This window comes from Neomonachus schauinslandi, chromosome 13 (assembly GCF_002201575.2).
Source record: "Neomonachus schauinslandi chromosome 13, ASM220157v2, whole genome shotgun sequence".
Taxonomy (NCBI): domain Eukaryota; kingdom Metazoa; phylum Chordata; class Mammalia; order Carnivora; family Phocidae; genus Neomonachus; species Neomonachus schauinslandi.
The window spans coordinates 70060631-70086765 of NC_058415.1; the positions used below are offsets into that span (position 1 = coordinate 70060631).

General features: G+C 39.2%; 1 protein-coding gene across 1 annotated transcript in view; it reads right to left on the reverse strand.

Annotated features, from left to right (window-relative positions):
* TMEM245 (transmembrane protein 245) overlaps positions 1–26135 on the reverse strand; it is a 106737-nt gene that overhangs the window by 41774 nt on the left and 38828 nt on the right. Inside the window, exons 8-12 of the mRNA XM_044920571.1 lie at positions 25655–25759; positions 18935–19017; positions 13022–13112; positions 5678–5776; positions 3545–3676 (exon numbers count right to left, since the gene is read on the reverse strand). Coding sequence (XP_044776506.1) covers positions 3545–3676; positions 5678–5776; positions 13022–13112; positions 18935–19017; positions 25655–25759 — 510 coding nt within the window. The remainder of the gene's footprint in view (positions 1–3544; positions 3677–5677; positions 5777–13021; positions 13113–18934; positions 19018–25654; positions 25760–26135) is intronic.

Sequence of the window (26135 nt, forward strand, 5' to 3'; positions counted from 1 at the left end):
CATCTGTTCCCTGTGACCGAAGCAATGCAGATGACATGATCTTTATTGTAAAGATAGACAAACTGAAGCTCAGAGATTTTTTAAAACTTGCCCAAGGGCCTTGGAGCTAAGAAGTGGAACTAGACTGGGACCAGAAGTCTAATGTCTGATTTTATTTTGGTGTGCCCTTTCCAAAACAGCAGTTCTGTTTTTTGTCATATGTGCAAGTTATACCATCTGTTCTATGAAAGGCCTATCCATTCCTTTCCTATCTCAAATGTACCATTTATAAAGGCGTATTTTGTTGTCCCTGGCGTTTCTTGCAAACCTCAGCTCAGTCTTCATGGGAGAGCTTCTGCAGGCTGGTTTCATTTACAATAACTCCTTACAGAAAATCTTGAAAATGCTTCGCAATGCCTACAAAAATATGCATGACTGACCATTTGACCTTGTGGGATAAAGAATGAATGAAAAACACCACTGATTCCAAGAAACAAATCAACAATGCCCTTACTTGTGATTTTTACATGCATTCTTTTGGGGGCTTCTGTCATTTTGGAATTTTTATCAAAAAAAAAATTTAAATAGTTTCTGGGTCACACTGACAGGAAATACTCTGTTGTAATTCTTAAGAAATTAACTGAATACGTTGTCGACTCTCAGTCTCCAACAACAATCAAGTAACCTTTCTGTGTAACCAAGGGGATTAGGAAGAAAGGTTTAGAACGTGAGAGCTTTTGGATATTCCAAGTATGAAGGCAGGAATAAAAAATCTGAGGGGCGCCTGGGTGGCTCAGTCAGTTAAGCGTCTGCCTTTGGCTCAGGTCATGATCCCAGGGTCCTGGGATCGAGCCCTGCATCGGGCTCCCTGCTCGGCGGGAAGCCTGCTTCTCCTCTCCCACTGCCCCTGCTTGTGTTCCCTCTCTCGCTGTGTCTCTCTCTGTCAAATAAATAAATAAAATCTTAAAAAAAAATTTGATCAAGGGTTGACCTTCACACCTTAAGATTTTTTTCTGATGAGACAGGTAGTTATATTAAAGAATGTGATTGTTTTATACTCTATAAGAATATATGTTGATATTTAGATGATGTACAAAAATCAGTGAACCAATATTCCAAATGACCAGTGCATATCACAAAAATATGCAAGAGTAAAAGACCCATTTCTAGCCAAGATAGATAAATGGACTTTAATACAAGACAGTACAAAAAGTTTATTGATATGGTTTCAAATTCCACACTGCAACTAACCTGTAAGAAATACCGTTTGTTGAGTTTTGGTGTAGGATCAAAGAAGAGCCACAATTATCTGAAAAGGCTATTAAAAGACTCCCCTCTTTTCCATCTACATATCCGTATGAGGCTGGATTTTCTTCTTATATCAATCAAAACAACGTATTCCAATTGACTGAATATAGAAGAATATATGAGAATCCAGACATTAAACAGATTTGCAAAAAATATAAAAGAAAGCCACTCTTCTCACTAAATAATTTTTTGTTTTGGGGATGCCTGGGTGGCTCAGTCAGTTAAGCAGCTGCCTTTGGCTCAGGTCATGATCTCGAGGTCCTGGAATTGAGTCCTGCATCAGGCTCCTTGCTCAGTGGGGAGCCTGCTTCTCCCTCTGCCTGCTACTCCCCCTGCTTGTGCTCTCTCTCTCTTTCTCTCTGACAAATAAATAAAATCTTTTAAAAAAATTATATTTCATTTTGGAAAAAGGTTACTTTGCAGATGCAAGAAATGTGTTATGTTAATACGCAATGTTATTTTTATTTTTTTTTTATTGTATTTTTTTTAAAGATTTTATTTATTTATTTGAGAGAGCAAGAATGAGAGAGAGTACATGAGAGGGGGGAGGGTCAGAGGGAGAAGCAGGCTCCTAGCTGAGCAGGGAGCCCGATGCGGGACTCGATCCCGGGACTCCAGGATCATGACCTGAGCCAAAGGCAGTTGCTTAACCAACTGAGCCACCCAGGCGCCCCGCAATGTTATTTTTAGTGAATTGATAAATATTTTTAAAGTCTTCAGTTTTAACTGCTGATACAATAATAATCAACAAAACCCACAAAAACAAACACTTTGGAATCTTTAGACCAAAAAGTTTCATAGCCACTGGACTAGAGGAAACAGAGGGAGGGGACTATCAAAACCATAAGTCTTAGGACTGAAGGACATGAATTTCTAGATTTAACTCCAAACTCTGATCAGCTGTTATTAGGTGCATGGGAGGAAGGGCAAGTGTGAGCGCAGGGACAGGGGAAGAACCAAGGGAGTTGTAAGAAAACCCCAAAGGTGGGGAGCCTGGGTGGCTCAGTTGGTTAAGCGACTGCCTTCGGCTCAGGTCATGATCCTGGAGTCCCGGGATCAAGTCCCACATCGGGCTCGCTGCTCGACAGTGAGTCTGCTTCTCCCTCTGACCCTCCTCCCTCTCATGCTCTCTGTCTCTCATTCTCTCTCTCTCAAATAAATAAATAAAATCTTTAAAAAAAGAAAACCCCAAAGGTGGTGTAAGAGAGCACAGAGAGACTTCAAAAGCACATCTTTATCTTCATCTTCCATATCAGGGAGCCAAAATATAATATCACAAATTGCAAAACCAAGACAGACCAACATAAATGTTGTTTTGGAAATTTAGAGGTAAATACTCAGAGAAAGCTAAAAGAATTGACAAATGTTTCTAGAAAATGAGACTGAAGTGGGGAAGCACAAAGCAGGTCACTGTTATCTTTTACCAAAAAAATCTTAAAATATTCCTTACTCTCCACTATGGTCATCTATTAGTTTGATAAAAATTAAATTTAAAAAAATCTAGCATTGTAGGGCACCTGGCTGGCTCAGTTGGTAGCGTGTGCAACTCCTGATCTCAGGGTTGTGGGTCTGAGCCCTGCTTTGGTTGTAGAGATTACTTAAAAATAAAATCTTAAAAAAAAAACAAAAACAAAAAAAACTACATTGCAAACTTCCAACTTTCGTTAACTTGATGAAAGTCATGAGTCTATTTGCAAGAAAATTCCTCTCATCTCTGTGAAAAGCCACATGCCAAGACACTTTACAAAACACGATGTGGAACCAAGCATGGTTCCTTGCCGCCTTTGACCTTTTGGCAAACAAGGCAGAGGTGGGTGGTACACGGCCGAAGTGTGGACTAAAGAACATCCAGTCTCTCTAATGTAACTGCAACCATATTTCCATCTGCCAAAGACCTTGCCCACCAGAAAGGCCATTCTCTCTCTAGGGGTCTGGCCTGGGGACATCCTAGTCAGCTTGAGGAGACATGAACACCTGTCTCTCAGAATGTGAGAGTCCGCAACACTGCACACTCACTTCCTGACTCAGCATTGCTCAGTTACTCTTCAACCACAGAGACGGCACCCAGGGAACTATTTACCCCTGAGGCCTATGGCTTTTGGCCATCTTTCTAGTGCATTTAGAACTCTCAAAATTATAAATATCATGGCATTAAAAACAGGGTAACTAAAGGCCTCTAACAGTGCAAGGAAAACTGGAAATTAGAATTTCTATTTTTATTTCTAAGTCCAGTTTCACTAAAAATACTACTTCTTACCGAAAGAAACGTCTCGATGTTCTCGTGAACAAAGGAGGCGATATCCTGCCAGTCCAGGATGTCTCCCAGCCAGCTATTCTGACGATTTATATGCATCTTGTGTCCCTTGTGCCTTCCAGAGTGCGTTACATTCTACGGAACAAAATGGTTCACACGTGAAATCTCCATTTAATCCAAAGCAGAAAAAGTATAAATACCCCATTTCAGTTTAGGTCCACTGGAGCACTTTAGCAGTTACTCAAAGGTGAAAAATTTTGCATTATTTAAGAAATCAGCCAAGAACTCCATCTAAAGACCTGAACTCTATTTTTCTGCTTATCTTCTCAATACCACGTGTCAGCCTAGCTCAAGTGCTCCCTTCCTAAATACAGTTGTGAACACACTTTGTTCCTCAATATGTACAACTATACACCAACAAAGCATTTACCTTCTTTTTTCTTTTCAGCCCCTCTACCTTTTTTTTGGGTCTCCCATTTTTGCTTTTTTCCTCCTTTTCTCATCCCCCTTATTAATCTTCCACACAAGATAAAGAGAGCAAAGGGGGAGAGAATATAAAGGACATCTAAAACTAATACAATGTTATATGTCAATTCTATCTCGACAAAATGGGGGAAAATGAAAAAGAAACAAGAATGGGGGGGGGAATCTAACTCCATATGAAAGACAATTACACTGACAAGAATGCAGGAATAATTAAATTTGAAAGAGATAAGAATAAACAAAGTGACTAGTGAGGTTAACATTCAGAAACAGAAGTTGTTTCTTAACATTTTGTTTGTATCCTGACACTTGCCAACGGCACAGTGAAATCACTCTTCATTATGCAATGAAGACATTAGGTACTAGTAGAAGATATAAAGAAAGGAATACACCTGCCTGCTTACAGACGTATGCTTTTAAAACACTGAGCTTCCTGGACCATAAAATGAAGCTTTTAAATGGGGGTGAGGGATAGAAAAAGCTGTTTGTAAGCAGAAGCCCCAGACCTGGCAGAGGAAAAAGACACCTTTCCAACTGACCAGTTCTTCAGCAGATAGCTACCTACAAATTCCTCAATTAGTTCTAACCTCCCCTCTTTGAAACCCCCAAAAACCAACACTGTTCCCTCAATTCGTCCCAGGGGAAGAGTAAAAACAGGTCACTGAGCAACAAATTCAAACCTGAAACTGAGCTTTCCTCCCTTCCACCCCAAGTGAAGAGGTTGATATATACATGCTCCTCTTCTCCTGTCAACCCTGTGAAAACTGACCACCAACTTGTCCCATTCTCTACTCCTTCCCCATCGGACAGTCCTCTTCCACACTGCTGCTCCTGAAGGCCCACGGGCCCAGCCAACCCGGTGTACAGCATGACCCCACACAACCAGCTGCTGTCAAGACCAGCATTTTTATATTTAGTGGAAAATGGTATTATTTTCCATCACAATTTCTGAAGTAATAATAGTATATCAGCACAAGAACAGGTAAAGGTGATTAAAAAATCAAGATCTCCAAACTTTTGGATCTATTTTACTTCCTCAAAGAAAAAGTTCTTAATGTCTAAAGCTGTACTATCTCAAACAGGAGCCACTAATCACATGTGGCTATTAGCACTTAAAATGGAGCTAGTCCAAAAACAGGAGAGTCCAAAAATGGCATTAGTATAAAATATACATCACCAGGTTTCCAAGGCTTATAAGAAAAAAAACAAAGGATATAAAATATCTCACTAAGATTTTTTCTACTTGTTTGCATATTGAAATGATGATATATTGGGGGTATGTTGGGGTAAGTGAAATATTAAAATTAATCTCAACTGTTTATTTTTAGCTTTTTCAGGTGGCCATTAGAAAAATTAACATTATACACATGGTTTACATTGCATTTCTACATAATGAGATAAGATGCTGTTGATGATGCTGTTTTCATCTTGTGTTCAGTCCCCATCACAGGGACTGGTGGGTTCTGCATGCAGATTAGCCATCAATTCAAGTGGACTTTTAGTAACCTGAAGTTTAAGACCTTGCAGCTTAAAAATTTCAATAAATGATATCCCAATGTTAATAATCTAATTAACATCTATCTAGTCAATGAGTCTGTAAAATAAAAGGACTTTATTAGTTTACAACTGAAATCCTCTAATAAAATAACTTACCTTTACAAACCAAGAATGATACAATCTGTCCCAAAGTTCTAGTACTTGCTTTTCAATTACAGCAGTATTGTTCACCTTATCTCCCAGAATTTTATGAAGCTGGAAGAAATATAGATATGATCTGGTTTAATATTTCAGACAACAATCCAGTAAAATTAATTCATGCTTGGTCTTTACATCTGTTCCAAATCAAATTAAAATGTTCCAGACTATTTAATTGCCTCTAGCTACCTTATGATCTTTTCTTAAACTCTACTCTTCAATATTCCTAGCAAATTTCCTTGCCTTTCTTGGCTTTTTGCTTCCCTCTATTTTTGGGTCTTTAAGAGAGCTACTTCAGGTTGTAAGAGAATGGTCATATAAAACCATGATCAGACTCAGCAAATCTGCCCAGAGAAAAATCTGTTGCATGTGGTCCAAGTGCTCATCCGTTACACAGAAATCCCATGCTACATTTATCACCGGTATAAGAATTACCACAGAACTTTAAGTAAAATTTTAGAACCTTAGCTATAAACACAAGTATTTCCCATAGTCTGCTGAGAGACGTCAGGTCTCAGAGTTACAACTAATGAGACTGGTGGGGTTTCTGGGAATCAAGTAGAGTGAGACAAGATAACTTTGAGGAAAATTATTCATTATAATACCACATGTTTTGTTATTAAAACCACAGCCTAATAGTAGAAAATTTATTTAAGAGACAGAGAGAGAGGGCGCCTGGGTGGCTCAGTTGGTTGGGCGACTGCCTTCGGCTCAGGTCATGATCCTGGAGTCCCGGGATTGAGTCCCGCATCGGGCTCCCTGCTCGGAGGGGAGTCTGCTTCTCCCTCTGACCCTCCTCCCTCTCATGCTCTCTGTCTCTCAGTCTCTCTGTCTCAAATAAATAAATAAAATCTTAAAAAAAAAAAAAATAAAGAGAGAGAGAGAGAGAATTTTAAGCAGGCTCCACGCCCAGTGCAGAGCCTGACATGGGGCTCGATCCCATGATCCTGAGATCATGACCTGAGCCAAAATCAGTAGTTGGATGCTTAACCGTCTTAGCCACCCAGGTGCCCCAAAGACATTTTTTAAAAGATAAATACGAATTTGTAGTCCCACTTTCTTACCATAACTTTCTATTTTTCCATATCCTCTGCAACTTTCTGCCTGTCTATAGAAATTTAGAATTCTTCATCACTTCATCACTAACTTTCATCTTCATTTTTAATGGTTCCATATTCGTTCAAGTTTTTTTTCTTTTAAGATTTAATTTTTAAGTAATCTCTACACCCAATCTCTACTCCCAATCCCAAAATCAAGAGTCGCACTTCTACCGAATGAGCGAGCCAGCACCCCAGTTCATTAAGTTTTGGTATTATTTTAACATTACCTGATCAAGGAATATAGAGATGGTTCCCAATTTTTAATATCACAAGTAACGCTGCAATGAATGTCCTTACACACAATTTTTTTCTTACTATTAATAGTAAGATAAATGTACAGGAATCAAAGGATAGAGGCACTTTACTAAAGGCTCTTGCTATGCATTGCTAAATTGTCTTCTATAGGAATTGTACCAATTAATATTTTCCAACATTGTATGAATAAACCAATTCTTCCAAAGCCTTATGGACTGATAAACTATTAGATAATTTAATAGGTATGAAACTGTAACCAATTATTTATTATTTTCTTCTTCAGTTACAAGAGTGACCATTTTTCCATGTTGGTTTTCAATGTGTATTTTCTCGTGTGTGTCCTATCCACACCTTTTGCTCACTTGACACTGTCCTTATAGATATCTGAACCAGTTTTTAGACATATTGGATGCAAACATATCTGCCCAATGTTTTCCTCTATACTGATTCATAAACCAAATGCAAATGAGTGAATATAATAAAAACCATTTATCTTTGCACAGCATTTTACAATTTACAAATGGCTTTCCCCTACATTATGTGATCTTTACAACAACCCCAAGAGTTAGGCAGAAAAAGGTTTTTATCACCTTTGTACTTTCAAGATGAGAAAGCAGATTTAGAAAGGACCCATGACAGGCCTGAGGTCAGGCAGCTAACTGGCAGAGGTAGGATTAAAAACTCTAATACTCTTTCAACTTAGCATCTATAACCTATGAACAAAGAACACCTAACACAGCAAACTGCCCAAAATAACTACAAGCCACAATTACCCCTAGTCTAATTTCCTTTAATTACTTTACATTTGTCTTTTAGGTATCACGACTGTTGGATACTCACAGACTTCCTACTACCAGCTCTTTCTGTCACTGTCCACTCAGTTCCTGAGACCCTTCTTTACCCAGAAGAGCCCCCGGGCTGGCTGTCCACACAGCGGCCTCTGCCACAATCAAGCAGTCTCTCAAACCCACAGCCCCTTTATCCCAGCACGACAGTGAGTAACTCTACAACACCACGACTTTGATGGCAGAATTCAGCGTCACTTCAAACCTGTGGTATTGCCAGCCGCAGAACATCACAGCCCCGGAACACCAGCCTGTGACCTTAGGGTACGTATCACAAATCACAAGGAAGACTGGGCCAGAGAGCAGGAGCCTGGTGGCCACATCACTGCTCTCAGAAAAATCACCAAAGCACAGGTACTGTTGGTGGTAGAGGAGATGCTCTTCGCATACGGAAGACAATGAAGCACTAAGAGTAGTCAGAATGCCGCTCGAGAGCTTTGTTAACTTAAGACGAATAACCTCATCTATAAAATGGGGATGGGGAAATCAGTGGGCAGTTCTCTGCTCTCACTTTGCTTGGAACCTTGCCAGCATCTGCCACAGCTGACCAAGTCTTTCTTGCAAAATCTCCTCTCAGCCCCTAAGACACACACAGGTGGTTCCTCCCACCTCACAGGCTACTCCTCCTCCTCAGTCTTCTCTGCTGGCTCGCTTCTGTGACCTTCAAAAGCATAAGTGCTCCAGGAACCTATCTTTGGTCCTCTTCTGTTTGTGCTGTCTCCTTAGGCCATGTTATGGGATAAACTGTATCCCTCCTAAATTCATATGTTGAGATCCTAACCCCTCCTGTACCTCAGAATGTAACTGTACTTGTAGACAGGGTCTTTAAAGAAGTAACTAAGTTAAAATGAGTACATCAGGGTGGGCCCTAATCCAATATGATTGGTGTCCTTATAAAAAGAGATTAAGAGACAGACACACGCAGACAGAAGACCATGTGAAAAAGACACAGGCATCCATAAGCTGAGGAGAGACACCTCAAAAGAAACCAATCCCACCAACACCTTGCTTGATCTTGGACTTCCAGCCTGTAGAACCATGAGAAAATAAATTTCTGTTGTCTGAGCACCCAGCCTGTGGTACTTTGTTATGGCAACCCTACCAAACTAATACAGTTCATCTCTACTGATGGGTAGAGTGATAGGTACTATCTGATGATATTCAAACTTCCACCTACAGCCCCGATCTCTCCTCTGAGCCCCAGCTATGTATGTCCAATTGACTTTTCTGATGCCTTGACTTAGATATCTGCTAGGTATCTCTAACTTACCACGCCCCAAACAGAATTACAGCTCCATCTATCTGTAATTCCCCACCCCACCCCCCACCCTCCCCACCACCTCCAGGTCTTTTTATCTCAGGAAGGGGCACAGCTACCCTTCCAGGTGGGCTAACCAAAACTTCCTTCCCTTTCACTCCACATCTAATCCATGAGTAATTCTTGTCAGAACTACCTCAAAAATATATCCCAGATGTGACCATTTCTCTCAATTTCCACTTCTACCATCCTAGTCCAAGTCATCAACATCTCCCCTGGACTACTGGAATATTCTTTTAGCCAGCCCCCTGCGTTCTCCATTCCTGCCCATCTCTCCATAAAGCAGCCAAAATGAGCTTTCAATATCCTAAATCAGGTCATGTCCCTTTCTGCTTTAAATCCATGTTTATCTTTGTAACTAAAATAAAATCCCAACTTCTTATTATCACCTATGGCTCGTCCTGTCACCACATCCCCCATTCCAGCCACGTTGGCCTTCTTTCTTTCCTTTAACCAAGTTTGTTCCTATCTCAGAGCCTCTGAATTTTCTATGGCCTCAACTTGAACATTCTTTTCCCAGTGTTGGTGAAAGCATCACCTTGTGAGAGACATTCTCTGGCATTCTAGCTAAGGCATCACCCTAGGTTACTCTCTACATTACCTGGTCACAGCACTTCTAGAACTGGAATGGTTACTTCTTTTTTTTTTTTTTTTTTAAAGATTTTATTTATTTATTTGAGACAGAGAGAATGAGATACAGAGAGCATGAGAGGGAGGAGGGTCAGAGGGAGAAGCAGACTCCCTGCCGAGCAGGGAGCCCGATGCGGGACTCGATCCAGGGACTCCAGGATCATGACCTGAGCCGAAGGCAGTCGCTTAACCAACTGAGCCACCCAGGCGCCCATGGAATGGTTACTTCTTGACATGTTTCACGTCTGCCTCCTTTCATTAGAGTAAGCTCCGGGAGGGTGGTAACTCTTTCTGGTCTACCGCTTTTCCCCAGCACTTATAACAGTGCCTGGCACATTTGTGAACTGGCTGTCACTTCCCTCATTCTAGGCATGGGAGAAGGGACAGAGAAAACCCATTCACGACTATTAAGCAGAAAGGTTAGCTCAAGCAAGGATGTTGAATGAAGAAAGTAAATTAGATTTGAGCAAACAGCAAACTAGCAGGTCTGGGTAGAATAATGCATGGAGGATACAGGAGATAAGGCTGACAAGGTACACTGGGGCAGGCAGACAGGAACCTTCTCTGCTCATACCTAAACATACCCTAAAAAACTCTTCGTTTTCTGAGTATGACCTTTTCCCCTAGCTTTAGCCCTTCCTACACTTTAGCTCTCAGGACCCAGTTCTCACATGATTTTTAGCTAGATGAGATCTGAGCTTATTAGAAAAGCTAGCGCTACAGGGGCACCTGGGTGGCTCAGTAGGTTAAACATCCGATTCTTGATTTCAGCTCCAATCACAATCTCAGGACTGTGGGGTCAAGCCCCACACTGGGCTCCCCACTCGGCAAGGAGTCTGCTTGGGATTCTCTCTCTCCCTCTCCTTTCCCCCTTACCTCCCCCAACTCCAAGCATGCTCTAAGTTCTAAAATAAATAAATAAATCTTAAAAAAAAAAAAGCTACCCCTACAATTTCAATGGTTTTTTTTATTTTTTTTTAAGATTTTATTTATTTATTTGACACAGAGAGAGGGAGGGAGGGAGAGGGAGTGAGCACAAGCAGGGGGAGCAGCAGGCTACCTGCTGAGCAAGAAGCCCAATGTGGGACTCAATCCCAGGACCCTGGGATTATGACCAGAGCTGAAGGCAAACACTTAACTTACTGAGTCATTGAGATAATTCACACACCTTATAATTCACTCACTTCTGTGTACAATTCAATAGTTTCTTTTAGTATATTCAGAGTTATGGGACCATCACCACAATCAATTTTGGAACATTTTCATTACCCCAAAAAGAACCCCCATACTCCTTAGCAATCACTCCCTCATTTCGCTCAATCTCCCCATACCCCTGGAAACCACTACTCTACTCTCTGTCTCTGTAGATATACCCCTTCTGGACATTTCATAGAAATAGAATCATACATAAATGGTCTGACTGCTTCTTTAACTCAGTGTAATGTTTTCAAGGTTCATCCATATGGTAGAATGTATCAGTGCTTCCTTCCTTTTTATGGCCAAATAATATTCCATTAGAGAGATATACCACATTTTGCTTATCCATTCATCAGTCAACGGACATTCAATGGTTGGTTTTAGATATTATCCCCGTGTCTTCCAAATCAGGACATGACTATGTTACAACCTTTGTTAGCAATGTCATTTCTCTTCAACTGTCTTCCCTTTTCGAGTCCTGAGCAAAAGGTTTCAAACTTATCTTCTATGTAATTTGAAATTTATTTCTATAAAATCTAAGGCATATTTCTCCAGCTCTTTCCAAATAGGTAAGAATTCCAGAACTCTAAGAGAAAAACCAAAAAAGTAAATGCTATGCTTTCAGCAGAGTAAATCAGCCAATATAGTTCTAGACGTCTAAAAGGCTCCTGCAATGACTGGATCTTCTTCTATGATAGTTAGGAGATCTATACCCATAAACTTTATCTTTCACTTACTCAGCAAATATTTTTTAAAGACTTTCATGTGGCATTTGATTAGGTCACCTGGTATGGACTCAAGAAAATCAGTTACACAGATCTTTCTTTTAACTTTTTACTCGACCACAATTTCATCCTTAGGTTAGATTACTATACACATGTGTACAGTATAATTTTTCAGATAACTTTTTTTTTTGAGATTTTGTTTTTTAATTTTGCCGAAGGCAGTCACTTAACCAACTGAGCCACCCAGGCGCCCCTTGTTTTTTAATTTTGAACATGGAATCACATACCAGTACTTTTTTTCTGGGCATACATCTCACTGCAACAAATCTTGTCAATCCCTAGATGTTCCTAATTACTTTAATATATTAAAATTCCAAATTACCTTCTTTCTCATAGGCAATATGGGGGGGGGGCAATGCCAAATCTGTATCATGGAGTCTGACCCTTACCTGCAGTAACTGTGCCTTATCCTCTATCCTTCATGTCCTTCCACAAAGCTTCAGACAAGCTAATCTCCTCAAGCACACTCCTGCCTCCACATCTTGACCCACATAAACACACCTTAAAATACACGATGCCTTCTCTTTATTCATCTTAAAGCTATCATTCATTCCTTCAAGGTTTATCTCAAGTGCCACAGTAAAGCACCTAACCCAGTTCTGGGCATGCACTTCTAGCGTGTACAGCAGAAAGAACGAGGGATTTAGAATTCGTCTTCAGTTTGAAACCAAGCTCCGCAATTTACTACATGACCACTGGGAATTTACTTAGCCTTGCTAAGCCTGTTTCTTCCTCTGTAAAGTGGGCCAAACAATTTAGACTACTATAGGTTTCTTGGAAAGATTAAATGAAACAAACTGGAAACTGCCAAGCACAGTCACCAGCAGATAATAATATTTAATATTTGCTAACAACCTTTTTTTTTCTCCACAAAGCCTTATTTGACCACCCAATTTTAATGATCATTCTGTCCTAATGCACAAATAATGAATACTCACCTTGAACAAGAAGCAAAAGACAAACCTCTCTGTTCAGGCTACTAGCACTATTAAATAAATCCTCCAGAAAGTTTACTTTCATTGTATGTTTCTTGTTGACTTATATATTTAAGCCTATTTAAAAAATGGAAACTGTTCTAAATGGAATCTCTACTTACACTTCATCAAAGCAAGAAGCCCCTACCAATGAAGACCCTGCAGAGAGAAAGCCACAGAGAGAGGCTCTTCCCTTACCTTGTGTGTTATCCATTCTCTTCCATACTGGTACACGTTGTTAGCTGCAGAATTGAGGGCTCTTTGGACTACTTGAGCCTCAGGAAGCCAACTAATTTAAAATAAAAGAAAGAAAAAATTACAAGCTAGTATATTTTTACTGGACTGTGTCAGTAACTCTTGGAATTCCATGTATTTAAACAATCAGTAACTGACAAATTGTTGCTCAGTCATCACAAGCAGATACAAATGAATCTCATGCAGGAATCCTTGACTTCCAAGCCTAACACTTAATTCTACCATCGGCCCTTCAAGGGGCCCTGCAAGCTCTCCTTAGCTTTTAGACCCACTTTCCCCACAAACTCCCTTTCATTCTGCTCTGCCTGGTGTCTCTGCCCATACATGTCCCGGATCATCTGCCTTATTCAACACCAGCCTTATTCCGCATCAGAACTGCTCAGAAACCTGTTAGACATGCAAATTCTTGGGCCCAGGTCCAGACCTACTGAAAAAGAAATGGGGCTGAGGCCCAGCAACCAGTATCCTAATGAGCCGTGAAAGTGATTCTGATACATGCTGATCTAAGAACTGAGTGAAGAACTGAGAAAGAAAACAAGAAAAGAGGGCAAATCATTGTTTTCAATGGAGATCTTTTTCGTTATGATGTGAGGAAGTCCTGAGCAGAGTTCTAGCTATACAAGGAGCTGCATCTACAAGCTTTACTCTTCATGCCACGAGAGACGGCCTCCCCACTATCCTGTTAACTAAGCAGACTGTATCATCTGCCTTAATCAATAACACATTACCTATGCCCAGTGTTTTCTGAAGGAGAAATACCTTCACGTATTCTTTATTTTTTTTAAGATTTTATTTATTTATCTGAGAGAAAGAGAGAGAGCAAGCGAGCGCACAAGCAGGGGGAAGGGAAGAGGGAGAAGGAGAAGCAGACTGCCCACTGAGCAGGGAGCCCTGACACAGGCCTCAATCCCAGGATCCCAAGATCATGACCTGAGCCAAAGACAGACACTTAACTGACTGAGCCATCCAGGAGCCCCTCATATATTCTTTAAATTGTACCTCAAAGGGTTGTACACTACAGATGTTGGCATTCACAAATTTAATAGTCCTGATTTCAACTATCCATGATTGATGCCCAAAGGCCAAGGCAAACAGTAACTAAGAACTTTCCTGAGGCCTAAATATGACACAAAACACAAAGCTGGCTTATGGGAAAGAGTCAAGTCAAATGAGCAATGTTCTCAACCTACAGCAGTTTTACATACTTGTAGTACTTTATATAGTAAATTGGAAGTGATAACTTGCTTGTGTGTGTATGTGTGTGAGAGAGAGAGAGAAAGATGGTCCTAAAGAGAAAGCCAACTGCCACTGACAGGGACAAATGTAATGATACAGAGAAAAAGACATTTTGCATACATTAGAAAGTACAATGTCAAACTGGTAATGGTTTCAATCTTTAATCAGTTCTTCCTACATCCAAATAAAGTATTTCTGAAACTTTTGGCAAATTCTCAAATATTTCTCAGCAAGTTAAGACAAAACTTTAGAGATGATTACAAATCTAATAATCTAAGTATGAAGACATGAACAGGAAATTGAAATCTTTAAATAGAGATGGGATTTGAGAGAAATTTAGTAGATTTTAAATTATTCTAGTATTTAGAGGTTCACCAGTGCTTTGAAGGAACTGCTGAATATTTTCAATTACGTAGTATGACATTTTATGGGGAAAATTATAACCTCTAGTGTTAAAGTATGAGGATTCACATTAGTATTTGAATAGATCTTTAATGACTAACAAGTATCTATTAGGCCTGATAAATTCTTGCTGGCTACTGTGAAAACACTTTGCCGAAATACTCACACAGGTATCCTAAGAGCCACAGATGAGAGGAGCTGTTGTGAGGCCAAGTCAAAGATCTTGGCTCTGTCCAGACCTCCTCACAAGGAGTGCCCTCTAGGAGACACAGGGCCAAAACCACCTGAGCAACCCTGGCTGGGACACGCTGGGATGCGCTTTGACCTTCTACCAACCAGAGCCAATCACTAACTCTCCTACGCTAAGTCAAGAGGGATCCCTTAGGAGAAACCAAGTTCCTACAAATTGGACTGATGTACCCTCATCTTCCTGGATAAAGGTTAATCTGTATCACAATATGACCTACCAAGAGAACAATTAAAAACAACTTAGCTTAGCCTGTTGGATTCCTTCCAACTAAGGGAAGTCACATTCATTACCATTTTAATGTCATCTCCTAATGAGGGCCATGAGAATCAACAGGCTTGAGACTAGTTAACAGAAAGCAGGAAATGGACTCCAAGTGAACAGAACTATCCAAGACAAGAATTAAGATGTGCTCCAACTTCAACTTCAACTTCATTTTCTATGAAGCTCTGTAAAGATGACACTATCCTGTCTTCATATTATTCATCAGCTCACTGAATACACTCATGGGGAGTCAAGGTACCTACATAGGGTGTATAAAATGTGCACACTGGAAATATATATGACCAATTCCTTTTTTATTTTTTAAGATTTATTTATTTATTTGAGAGAGAGAGAGCGCGCGCAAGTGGGGGGAGGGGCAGAGGGAGAGACGCAGACTCCCCAGTGAGCAGAGAGCCCGACACCAGGCTTGATGTCAGGACCTAGAGATCATGACCTGAGCTGAAACCAAGAGTTGGCCACTTAACTAACTGAGCCACCCAGGGACCCCTGACCAATTCTTAACTGTATCTCCTCCACTAGGTATACCCACATGAATTTTCCACAAAGTCAACTGCCTTCTTCAGGACAGGAATCCACTTGGGTACTGAGACTATAAGAACCATTAGTATTCATGTCCACCCCCATTAATCTGCTGCAAAAGAATCAGACTTTCCACAAATCATCAAAGTCTAAACAGCTTTTAAAAACCTTCCTGCATGGGGTGCCTGGGTGACTCGGCTGGGTGCCCGACTCGTGATTTCGGCTCAGGTCATGATCTCGGGGTTGTGAGATCAAGCCACGGGTCCGGCTCCCCGCTCTGCACAGAGTCTACTTGGGTTTCTCTCTCTCTCTCCCTCTGCCCCTCCCCCCCCGCTTGTGTGTGCTCTCTTAAATAAATAAATCTTAAAACAAAACAAAACACAAAACTGCCTGCATGGAATATTACACAGCAATAAAAGGGAACACAATAATACATACAACACCTTCAATGAATTTCAACAGAATTATGTTGTAGGTGTGGCTATAAAGGGGTGGCATGAGGATTCCTGTGGTATGGAACAGCTCTGTATCTTGATGATCTTGGTCTTGATAGCTTACAGGAAGCTACACATATGATAAAAACTGTGAGCACACACACACACATACACACGAGTGCATGTAAAACAAGTGAATTGTCCATTTCCTAGTTTTGTTATTGTATTATAGTTATGCAAAATGACAACATTAGAGGAGGTGGGGTGAAGAGTCCATGGGACCTCCCTGTGCCTTTCTTTGTCATGTCCTGTGAATCTAGAATTATTTCAAAATTTAAAAATAAAAACAAGCAACTTTCTAAACTACTCTGATCTAGGGCTCCCCAGACTGTGTGTGCCTTCAATACAGTAGTAGAGATAGTCAGTCCTATTGCAATTGAAAACCAGTACAGAGAGGCTCTGGACGTCTGGACTTATTTCCACTACAGAAGAATGACCATCAAAGAAGAGGAGCCGCTGAGATATTAAGGCTGCCAATTTTTTAACTTCACTCCAGATCTCTCTCCTGAACTACACACCAACAAAGGCAATGGCCTACCGGATGCTTCTGCTTATACTTACCATAGGCACCTCAAACTCAACAGGTAAAAAAGTAAGTGAATTCCTTCCCCCACCATATCTGCTCCTCTATTTCCCATCTTGGTGAATCTACCATCAACCGCCAACTTACAAAGCCAAAAACACAAGTAATGCTAGATTTCTTCCAACTATATCCAACTAATCACCAAATCTGTCCATCCTGTTCATTGCCACTATAACTATCCACAATTAAGGGCTTCATCATCTCTTACCTGGTTTACTCTGGCTTTTAACTGATCTAAAAGGCTCAAATCTTATACCCTGGTCCATCTTTTCTCCACAGGACAGAGAGAAAAACTGTTCTAGAATGAAATGTTTATGCCAGTTCTTTTCTTCCATCCTTAATCAAGATAATGAACGTATCTATCACTCTCAAAAGTTTCCTTGTGCCCCTGTGTACTCCCTTCCCAGAGCCCACTATCCACAGACAACCACTGATCTTTCTGTCACTATAGATTAATTTGCATTTCCTAGAACTTTGCATAAATGGAATCATATTGTATGGACTGGTTTTTCTTTTTTTTTTTTTTGCCTGACTTCTTTCACTCAGCATAATTATTTTGAGATTCATCCATGCTGCTGCATATATAGTTAATTTTTATTTAATGCTAAGTATTATTCCTTTGTACGGATATACTACAATTTGTAACTAATCAGAAATATTAAGGACAAGCACTTGAGTATGCTCTGGGTAACAGGAGATAAGTGCAGAGAAATATATTCTGAAAGACATCCTTTTAAGGATATTCAAATATGATTCTAAACCAAGTTCAAGAAATGTCCAAGCAGGTTTTACATAAAGAAATAAAGTCAACTGAAAGTAGAAAACCAAGCTAAATGTCAATTTACAATCCTAAAACTGGCTGAGTATTTCCTACTTAAATTAGTGACTACCTTGGAGTTAAAAAAAAAAAAAAAAAGGCCATACAATTTGTCATCAAATTCAACAAGGTAACATAAAAACCTCTTTCACAGAAGCCAAATTAAACAAGTACAAAAAGAGATCCTCTAAGACAGGGGTTGGCAAATTTCTTCTGTAAAGTGAAAGAGAGTAAGTATTTCAGGCTTTTGCGACATAAAACCTGCGTCACAACTACTCAATTCTACCTGTTCTTGCAGCCCCAAGACAGCCATAGACAGTATGTAAATGAATGGGTGTGGTTTGTTCTAATAAAACTTTACAGAGATGCCTAGGTGGCTCAGTCGGTTAAGCATCTGCCTTCGGCTCAGGTCACGATCCCGGGGTCCTGGGATAGAGTCCCGCATCAGGCTCCTTATTTAGCAGGGAGCCTGCTCCACCCTCTGCCTGCCACTCCCCCTGCTTGTGCTCTCTTTCTCTTTCTGTCAAATAAATAAGTAAAATCTTTAAAAACAACAACAAAAACAACAACAAAACTTTACAGAAAGAGGTGGTTGGAAGTCACCCTGAGCCACAGATTGCCAACCTTGCCTCCAAAATGATACAATGTGAGGGTGCTTGGGTGGCTCAGTTGGTTAAGCATCTTGACTTGGTTTCGGCTCAGGTCATGATCTCAGGGTAGTGAGATCGAGCCCTGCATCAGGTTCCACGCTCAGCTGCAGGTCTGCTTGGGATTCTCTCCCTACCCTTCTCTCTCTACCCCTCCTCCCACTCTGCTCTATCTCTATAATAAATAAATCTTAAAAAAAAAAAAAAGATACAATGTGGAAACACTGCTGACTCTGCCACTGGGGGATTATCTCAATTTCTTAACCTTTGATCCTGATTCCTCATCTGTGAAATGGGGATTGTCTCTTCAATCTCCTCAGTCACTGTGAGGAACACAGGACACACTGTAGGTGAAAGTGCTTTGCAAATCATAAATATATTATAAACTGTAAATCTCATTTCAAATATAAAGACATGGACCATAAACTGTTCCCAAAATCTTAAGTATTTCCCTCTCCCACCATCCCCCAAAACATGCCGTTCTTATGCAAAAATGACAACATTCATCAAAGCTTTTCTCTTCCGATCTTTTCTCTTCCAAGGTAGCTGCATCAATGAAGATCATTTCGTGAAATGATACTAAACCTAGGGCATCCATTTCTATTTTTGCAAAATAATATCCTTACTTTGCCCACTCAGGGTGATTTGCTAGAGTCTCATTAATCAAATTGCTTGTGACTTCAATCATGTGTACACTCTCTTGATGTACCTGTATTATGGATAGAAAAGAATCTCAATAAAAAATAAGCCCAATTTAACATTTATTTTTCTACACTATTATTGGAACTATGCTTTCGAGTCAAATAATTACACATCTTAGTTTCAATTAATTTAGAACCCTGTACTGAACAGCTGCTATACATAATGTCCGATGACCCTCACTATGGAATTTAAAAAGTACATAACAGCTCCCTGACTTCAAGCTCAACAACTTCAGGAAAAATTACATAAAAAGATACATTCAAATATTTATACATATACACAAGACAAATAAGTAAATATATTCAGTTCACACACGTGCCTATATGTAAGCAAAACCAACACTGCATGAGCTTACAAAATTATGATGCAGTGTGAGACATACAAGCAAATAAGGAATTTAGTAAAGCTTTGGAGTTAAAAAAAAAAAAAAAAAAACAAAGCCAGCTGAAACTGCACCTCAGAATTTACTTTGTTAAATAACAACAAAACGAGGAGGACAGAGGTGCCTGGGTGGCTCAGTTGGCTAAGCGTCTGACTCCTGATTTCGGCTCCAGTCATGATCTCAGGGTTGTGAGATCAAGCCCTGTGTCAGGATCCCCACTCAGCGTGGAGTCAGCTTGAGATTTTCTCTCTCCCTCTGCCCCTCCCACTCCCCCCACCCCCAAAATTAATTAAAAAAAAAAAAAGAGGGATAAAAAGAAACAAGCCAGTGTCAGAGAACATGCTCTATATTTTACTATTTTTTTAAAAGATTTATTGGAGAGAGAGGGAGAAAAAAAGAGAGAGAACGAGCAGGGGGAGGGGCAGAGGGAGAAGCAGACTCCCCATTGAGCAGGGAGCCCAACATGGGGCTTACTTCCCAAGATCATGACCTGAGCGGAAGGCAGCCACTTAACGGACTGAGCCACCCAGGTTCCCCTATATTTTACTATTTTTATTTTTATTTATTTATTTTTTTACCAAGTATTTTACTATTTTTAAATTAGGCATATTGAGCATATGGTTTATCCTGGTATTCCATGTTTACCTGAAAGAACATGATTCTGGGGCGCCTGGGTGGCCCAGTTGGTTAAGCGACTGCCTTCGGCTCAGGTCATGATCCTGGAGTCCCGGGATCGAGTCCCACATCGGGCTCCCTGCTCGGCAGGGAGTCTGCTTCTCCCTCTGACCCTCCTCCCTCTCATGCTCTCTGTCTCTCATTCTCTCTCTCGCAAATAAATAAAATCTTAAAAAATAAAAAATAAAAAAATAAAAATAAAAAGAACATGATTCTGTTGTGGTCACTTCACATTGACTGATAGTGTTTTTCAAGACTTTTATATTCTTACTAATTGCTATCTACTTATTCTCTCAATTTCTGCAAGAGGAATATTACTGAATCACTGGTTTTTCTATTTCTCCTTTTAATTCTGAATATTTTGCTTCATGTATTTTAGAGCTCTATTGCTAGGAACATACACATTTAAAATTGGTATATCCTACTGCAGTATTACTTCACCATTACGAAAAGTCCTTATTTCTTATTTGTCTTTAGTAATATTTAACTACATTGTCTGATATTAATATAATCATTCTACAACTCTTACGTTTACAGTTTGCATGGTATATCTTTTTTCATCCTTTTACTATCAATCTTTTCATGGCTTCGAATTTTTTTTTTTTAAAGATTTTATTTATTTGACAGAGAGAGAGAGAGAGAGCACAAGTAGGCAGAGCGGCAGCCAGAGGGAGAGGGAGAAGCAGGCTTTTCGCTGAGCAGAGAGCCCGATGTGGAGCTCAATCCCAGGACCCCGGGATCATGACCTAAGCCGAAGGCAGCCACTTAACCGAATGAGCCACCCAGGCGCCCCTTCATGGCTTTGAATTTCAAGGGTAAAACACTTATAGATACCATTTAGCTAGAACTTGCTGTTTTATATCCAGTCTGAAAATCTCTGCCATTTGATTATTTAATTGCTTCACATTTAATACATCCATTGATATGACTGGATTTAGGTCTGCCATTTTGCTATTTGCTTTCTGTCTCATCCCTATTCTTATTCTTTTACTGCCTTCTGTGTTAAGCAACTATATTTTTAGTATACCATTTTAGTTCCTCTAAAATTTGTTAGTGGTTGCTATTTATCTTAAGTTTACCACATCTTTATCACAGATCACCTCAAGTTAATATTGACTTACTTCCAATAAAATATAAGAACTTCATACCAGTATAATTCTGTCTCCCGGTCTTCTTTTTGTGCTGTGGTTATACATATATAGTTCATCTATGTGTATTATAAACTCTACAATACAGTGTTTTACTCTTTTACTTTCCTTTAAATAGTCCTGTTGTTTAAATAAACTGAAAAGGGGGGGGATATAATTTTTATATATACCCACATATTTACCAAGTGCTCTTCATTCTTCCCTTTGGATACAAGTTATTTCTAGAGTCATTGCTCTTCAATCAGAAGGAATTCCTTTAGCATTCTTACAGTGCGGGTCTGCTATTAACAAATTCTCAGTTTTGGTTATCTAGAAATACTTTTATTTTGCCTTTGCTTTTAAAGAATAGTTTCAGAGGGGCCCCTGGGTGGCTCAGTCAGTTAGTGTCTGACTTCAGCTCAGGTCATGATCCCAGGGTCCTGGGTCATGTGCACGTTGCTCTAATAAATAAATACAATCTTTAAAAAAAAAAAAAAAGAATAGTGTCAGTGAATATAAAATTCTTGGTTGACTAGTTGTTTTTTCCCAAGACTGAATATGTCATTCCAATGTCCTGAGGTACTCACTGTTTATTATGAGAAGTCAGTCATTATTTGTTTTGTTGTTTTCCTGTGTGTGATGTGTAATTTTTCTCTTGCTTCCTTCAAGATTTTTTTTCTCTCTTTGGCTTCCAGTAGTTGGACTACGATGTGTGTCTAGGTATGGTTTTGTTTTGTATGTATTTATTCCACTCAGCATTTGTTGAGCTTCTTGGCTATTTTAATGTTTTTCATCAAACTTGGGAAGTTTCTGACCATTATTTCTTCAAGTATTTTTTCCACTCTTCTCCTTCTCCTTTCACTTTCTGGGATGCCAATTACACGTCTGTTAGTCTTTGCTATTGTCCTACAAATCTTTGAGTCTCTCCTCATCGACTATTTTAAAAATATTTTGTTCTTCAGATTGGATACCTTCTATTAATCTTTCTTCAAATTCATTCTTTTTTTTTTTTTTCTGGATCTCAAATCTGCTGTTGAGCCTATCCAGTAAATTTTTCATTTGTTATTGCTCTTTTCAACTCTAGGATTTCTACTTGGTTCTGTTTTATAATCTCCATTTCTCTGTTGAGCATCTGCATTTGTTTACACATTATTAGCATACTTCCCTTTAATTTTTGAACATATTTATAATAGCTGCTAAATCCAACATCTGCACTACTTAAGTATCCACTTTTTTGACTGTTTTTTTTTCCCCCTCCAAGTCACACTTTTCTGTTTCTTTTATGTCTGGTAATTTCTGGTTAAAAAATTGTTTAAAAAATGTGTTGTAGCAACTCTGGATTTTGTTTTATTCTTCTGAGACCTGTTATTTGTTTCAGCAAGCAATTAACTTCTCTGTAGTTAAGCTGCAAAATCTGCCTTCCCTGTCACTGATGTTTCTGCTCGGTGTTTTTTATTATTATTTTTTAAAGCCTAAAGCCTTCTCCTGAGCCTGCATAGCTTAGCAGACAGCAAATGATTCTGGCAGAAATCATGCCCAGATACTTCACAATACAAATCTTCATTCTCTGCAGCCTGAGATGTGTGAGTTGAGAAATGCAATCAAAGGCACAAACAACTTGCAAATCTCCCCAGGCTTTCAAAGTGCACAGGGCTCCTTGAGGTCTCCCATATACCAGTTTAGGATGTATGGCTTATTAATCTTCTTATTATTAAGCCCTTCATGGTTCTCTTGCTTCCAGAACCTCCCCCTTTAATTTATAGCTGCTCTGTTACCAGCCCCAAACCAAGTCTACCACCTCCCACAGGAAAAGCTGCAGGTTTCTGTTGCCCAAGCCAAGCAGGATGAGAAAAAGTCCAAGCAAGAAAGCCACAAACTACCTGTTTTACCAGCTGCAGTAACAGTTTTTCATGAGGAAATATTCCTCAAATTGTTGCCTAACTGATGGTTTTCCAACGCGCTGACATGGTGTTTTTAATAATTTTTTTTTAAGATTTTATTTATTTGAGAGAGCGAGCACGAGCAGGGGAGGGGCACAGGGAGAGGGAGAAGCAGACTCCCTGCTCAGTAGGGAGCCCGACACAGGGCTCGATCCCAGAACCCTGGGATCATGACCTGAGTTGTCAGACACTTAACTGACTGAGCCACCCAGGCGTCCCAGTGTTTTTAATAATTTTATACTGTTTTGCTCTTCCTTTCTGTGGGAAGGAATTATCTGACATCATTGCCCTGTTATTACCCAAAGATGAAGCCAAAAAGAATTCTGACAAACTGGATGTGGATACAAAAGGAAAAAATGTAGTCAAGGATGACCCTAAGGTTTTTCACCTAAGCAAGTAGAATGGAGTGGTCATTTACACCAAAATAGACTATCAGGAGAACAGACAAGCAAGGAAAGAGCTGAAATTCAGCTTTTGACATGTTATATTTCAGAAGGCTATTAGACATTCAAGTGGATATTTTAGATAATCCCATTATTGAATAAACTAGATAACCAATAAGTTTCCTTCAAAAGCTCAGTTTGCATAAGTCCTAGACCACAAAAAAGTGGTTCAGTAATACATGTTATCAAAGTTCAGGAAAGCAAAAGCTCACTGAAACATGGGTTGAACAAAGAAAAAGGATGTGAAAAATGAATAGAATTGACATGAGCAGTCAAGAAGACCCTATGCAAAGAAACAAAGAAAGGAAAGTAGAATAGAAGAGCAGGAGAAAGGAAAAAGAAAAAAAAAAAATGGAAGATCATACTGATATAAGGTTTCTCTAAGAACTAGAATAGAAGGTAAGAATGTATAATGGCAGGCTTAGGCAAAATATAACAAAAACAAAAAAAGGTCTCTGAACAAGTCTATACAGTTTATGTAAGTGACTATACATGATCAATATCCAAAGAACAGATAAGAACTACATAGAAACTGAAACAGAGATATGGAGAGAGCAAGTTGTTAGAAGCTGAGACTGAGGACATACTGAGGCTGAAAATAACTGAGAACAGGACTTCCAAGTGGAGATTCACATAGCAGGAAACAATGCAATCCTTTAGTAAATTCTGCATATTAGATTATCTATTGATAACATATCTCTACAGCACTATATGAAAATTTTTCATATCCATGATTTCACATAAACTTCACAATTCCTGGAAAGTAACATATCAAAATCTAGGATGAGAAGCTCAGTGGACTTCAGATAAAGATTAAGATACATAATAAAAATTTATTTTAAAAGTCAGTAAGATACATCACTATCGAGAAAATTTTAGCTGTACTTTAGAGAATTTTTTTTTTTTTAAATAATGAAGGGTGTTAAAACCTGAATGTTTGTATCCTCCCAAAATTCTTAGGTTCAAATTCTAACCTCCAATATGATGGTTAAGAGACAGGGCCTTTGGGAAGTAATTAGTTCACAAGGATGGAGCCCTCATTATGGGATTGGTGTCATTATAAGACACAAGAGAGGTGATCTTTCTCTCCACCATGTGAGGGTACAAGGAGAAAATGGTCATTTCTAAACCAGACAGAGTGACTTTTACCAAGAACTTGACCATGGTGGCACCTTGATCTGAGACTCCCCAACTCCACAACTGTGACAAATAAATATTTGTTGTTTAAGCCACCCAGTCTACAGTATTCTGTTACAGCAGTCCAAACTAAGAAGAGAAAGAATTGGAAGTGTAAGCTGGAAGGACCTAGACAGTAAGACATAAAGATTCTATGGTAAATTAGCAGAAAGACCAATGGGACAAGAAGGGAAGGAGCTAATCAAGAAATTCTGATCTAGTAAATAAGGAACTAACTAGATTAGGACTCATGAGACCAGATCACAGCTCTCCCATTAAAAAAAGAAGCCATTTATTCTTCACTATCTCAATTTTCTTTAATTTGTGCTCATTTCTGAGGATTTTGATAACAAAATTAAAATGCACATAAGAAAATTAAAAGTAGGCAAATTCATGGCAAAACTAATAATGCAGGGTGCCTGGGTGGCTCAGTTGGTTAAGCAACTGTCTTCGGCTCAGGTCATGATCCTGGAGTCCCGGGATCGAGTCCCACATCGGGCTCCTGGCTCAGTGGGGAGTCTGCTTCTCCCTCTGACCCTCCCCCTCCCATGTGCTCTCTCTCTCTCTCTCATTCTCTCTCCCTCAAATAAATAAAATCTTTAAAAAAAAATAAAAACAAATAATGCAAAAATCTAAATAATTTAATTGTTATATATTTATAAGCAAAGTAAGCTTTCGATGCCAGCTTCTGCCAGCTTCTTGTGCATGCTACAATTCTTTTATAAGTAGGCTCCACGCCCAGTACAGAGCCCAACTAGGGGTTTGAACTCACAACCCTGAGATCAAGACCTGAGCTTATACCAAGAGTCAGATTCTTAACCAACTGAGCCACCCAGGCGCCCCTGCATACTACAATTCCAACAAGAATTTATCAATGGCAACAGTAATTATCATACTCTACCTTTGCAGTCAGGAGCAGAGCTAAAAGAAGGGTTCCTATTACTAACAAAAATATGATGAAAATGCTTATTATTTTGTCTAACATCTTCTCCAACCAGATGATCATCTGCACAGAAACAAAAAAGAGAATTACTTATCTTTCAAGCACAACTTAATAAAAATGCATACATATTCAAATATTAAGACAAAATAGGATAGTCAGCATTGCAAATCAAACTATGGCATAATGATTAAAGCTGTAAGCAACTTCAGAAAATTAACTAATAGCATTAATTACTGTTGTTATATAAAAAGAGTTTATTAACTAATGATGTAATGTATGGTGATTAACATAACATAATAATAAAAAAATAAATTAAAAGAGTTTATTATTGTCCTATCTAAGAAAAGGCAATTTGAACATAATCCATATTTACGTTTGAATTCTCATACAGTGGTATATTTATATTTCAAATTGTAATTTGTAATTGGCAAATATTCTA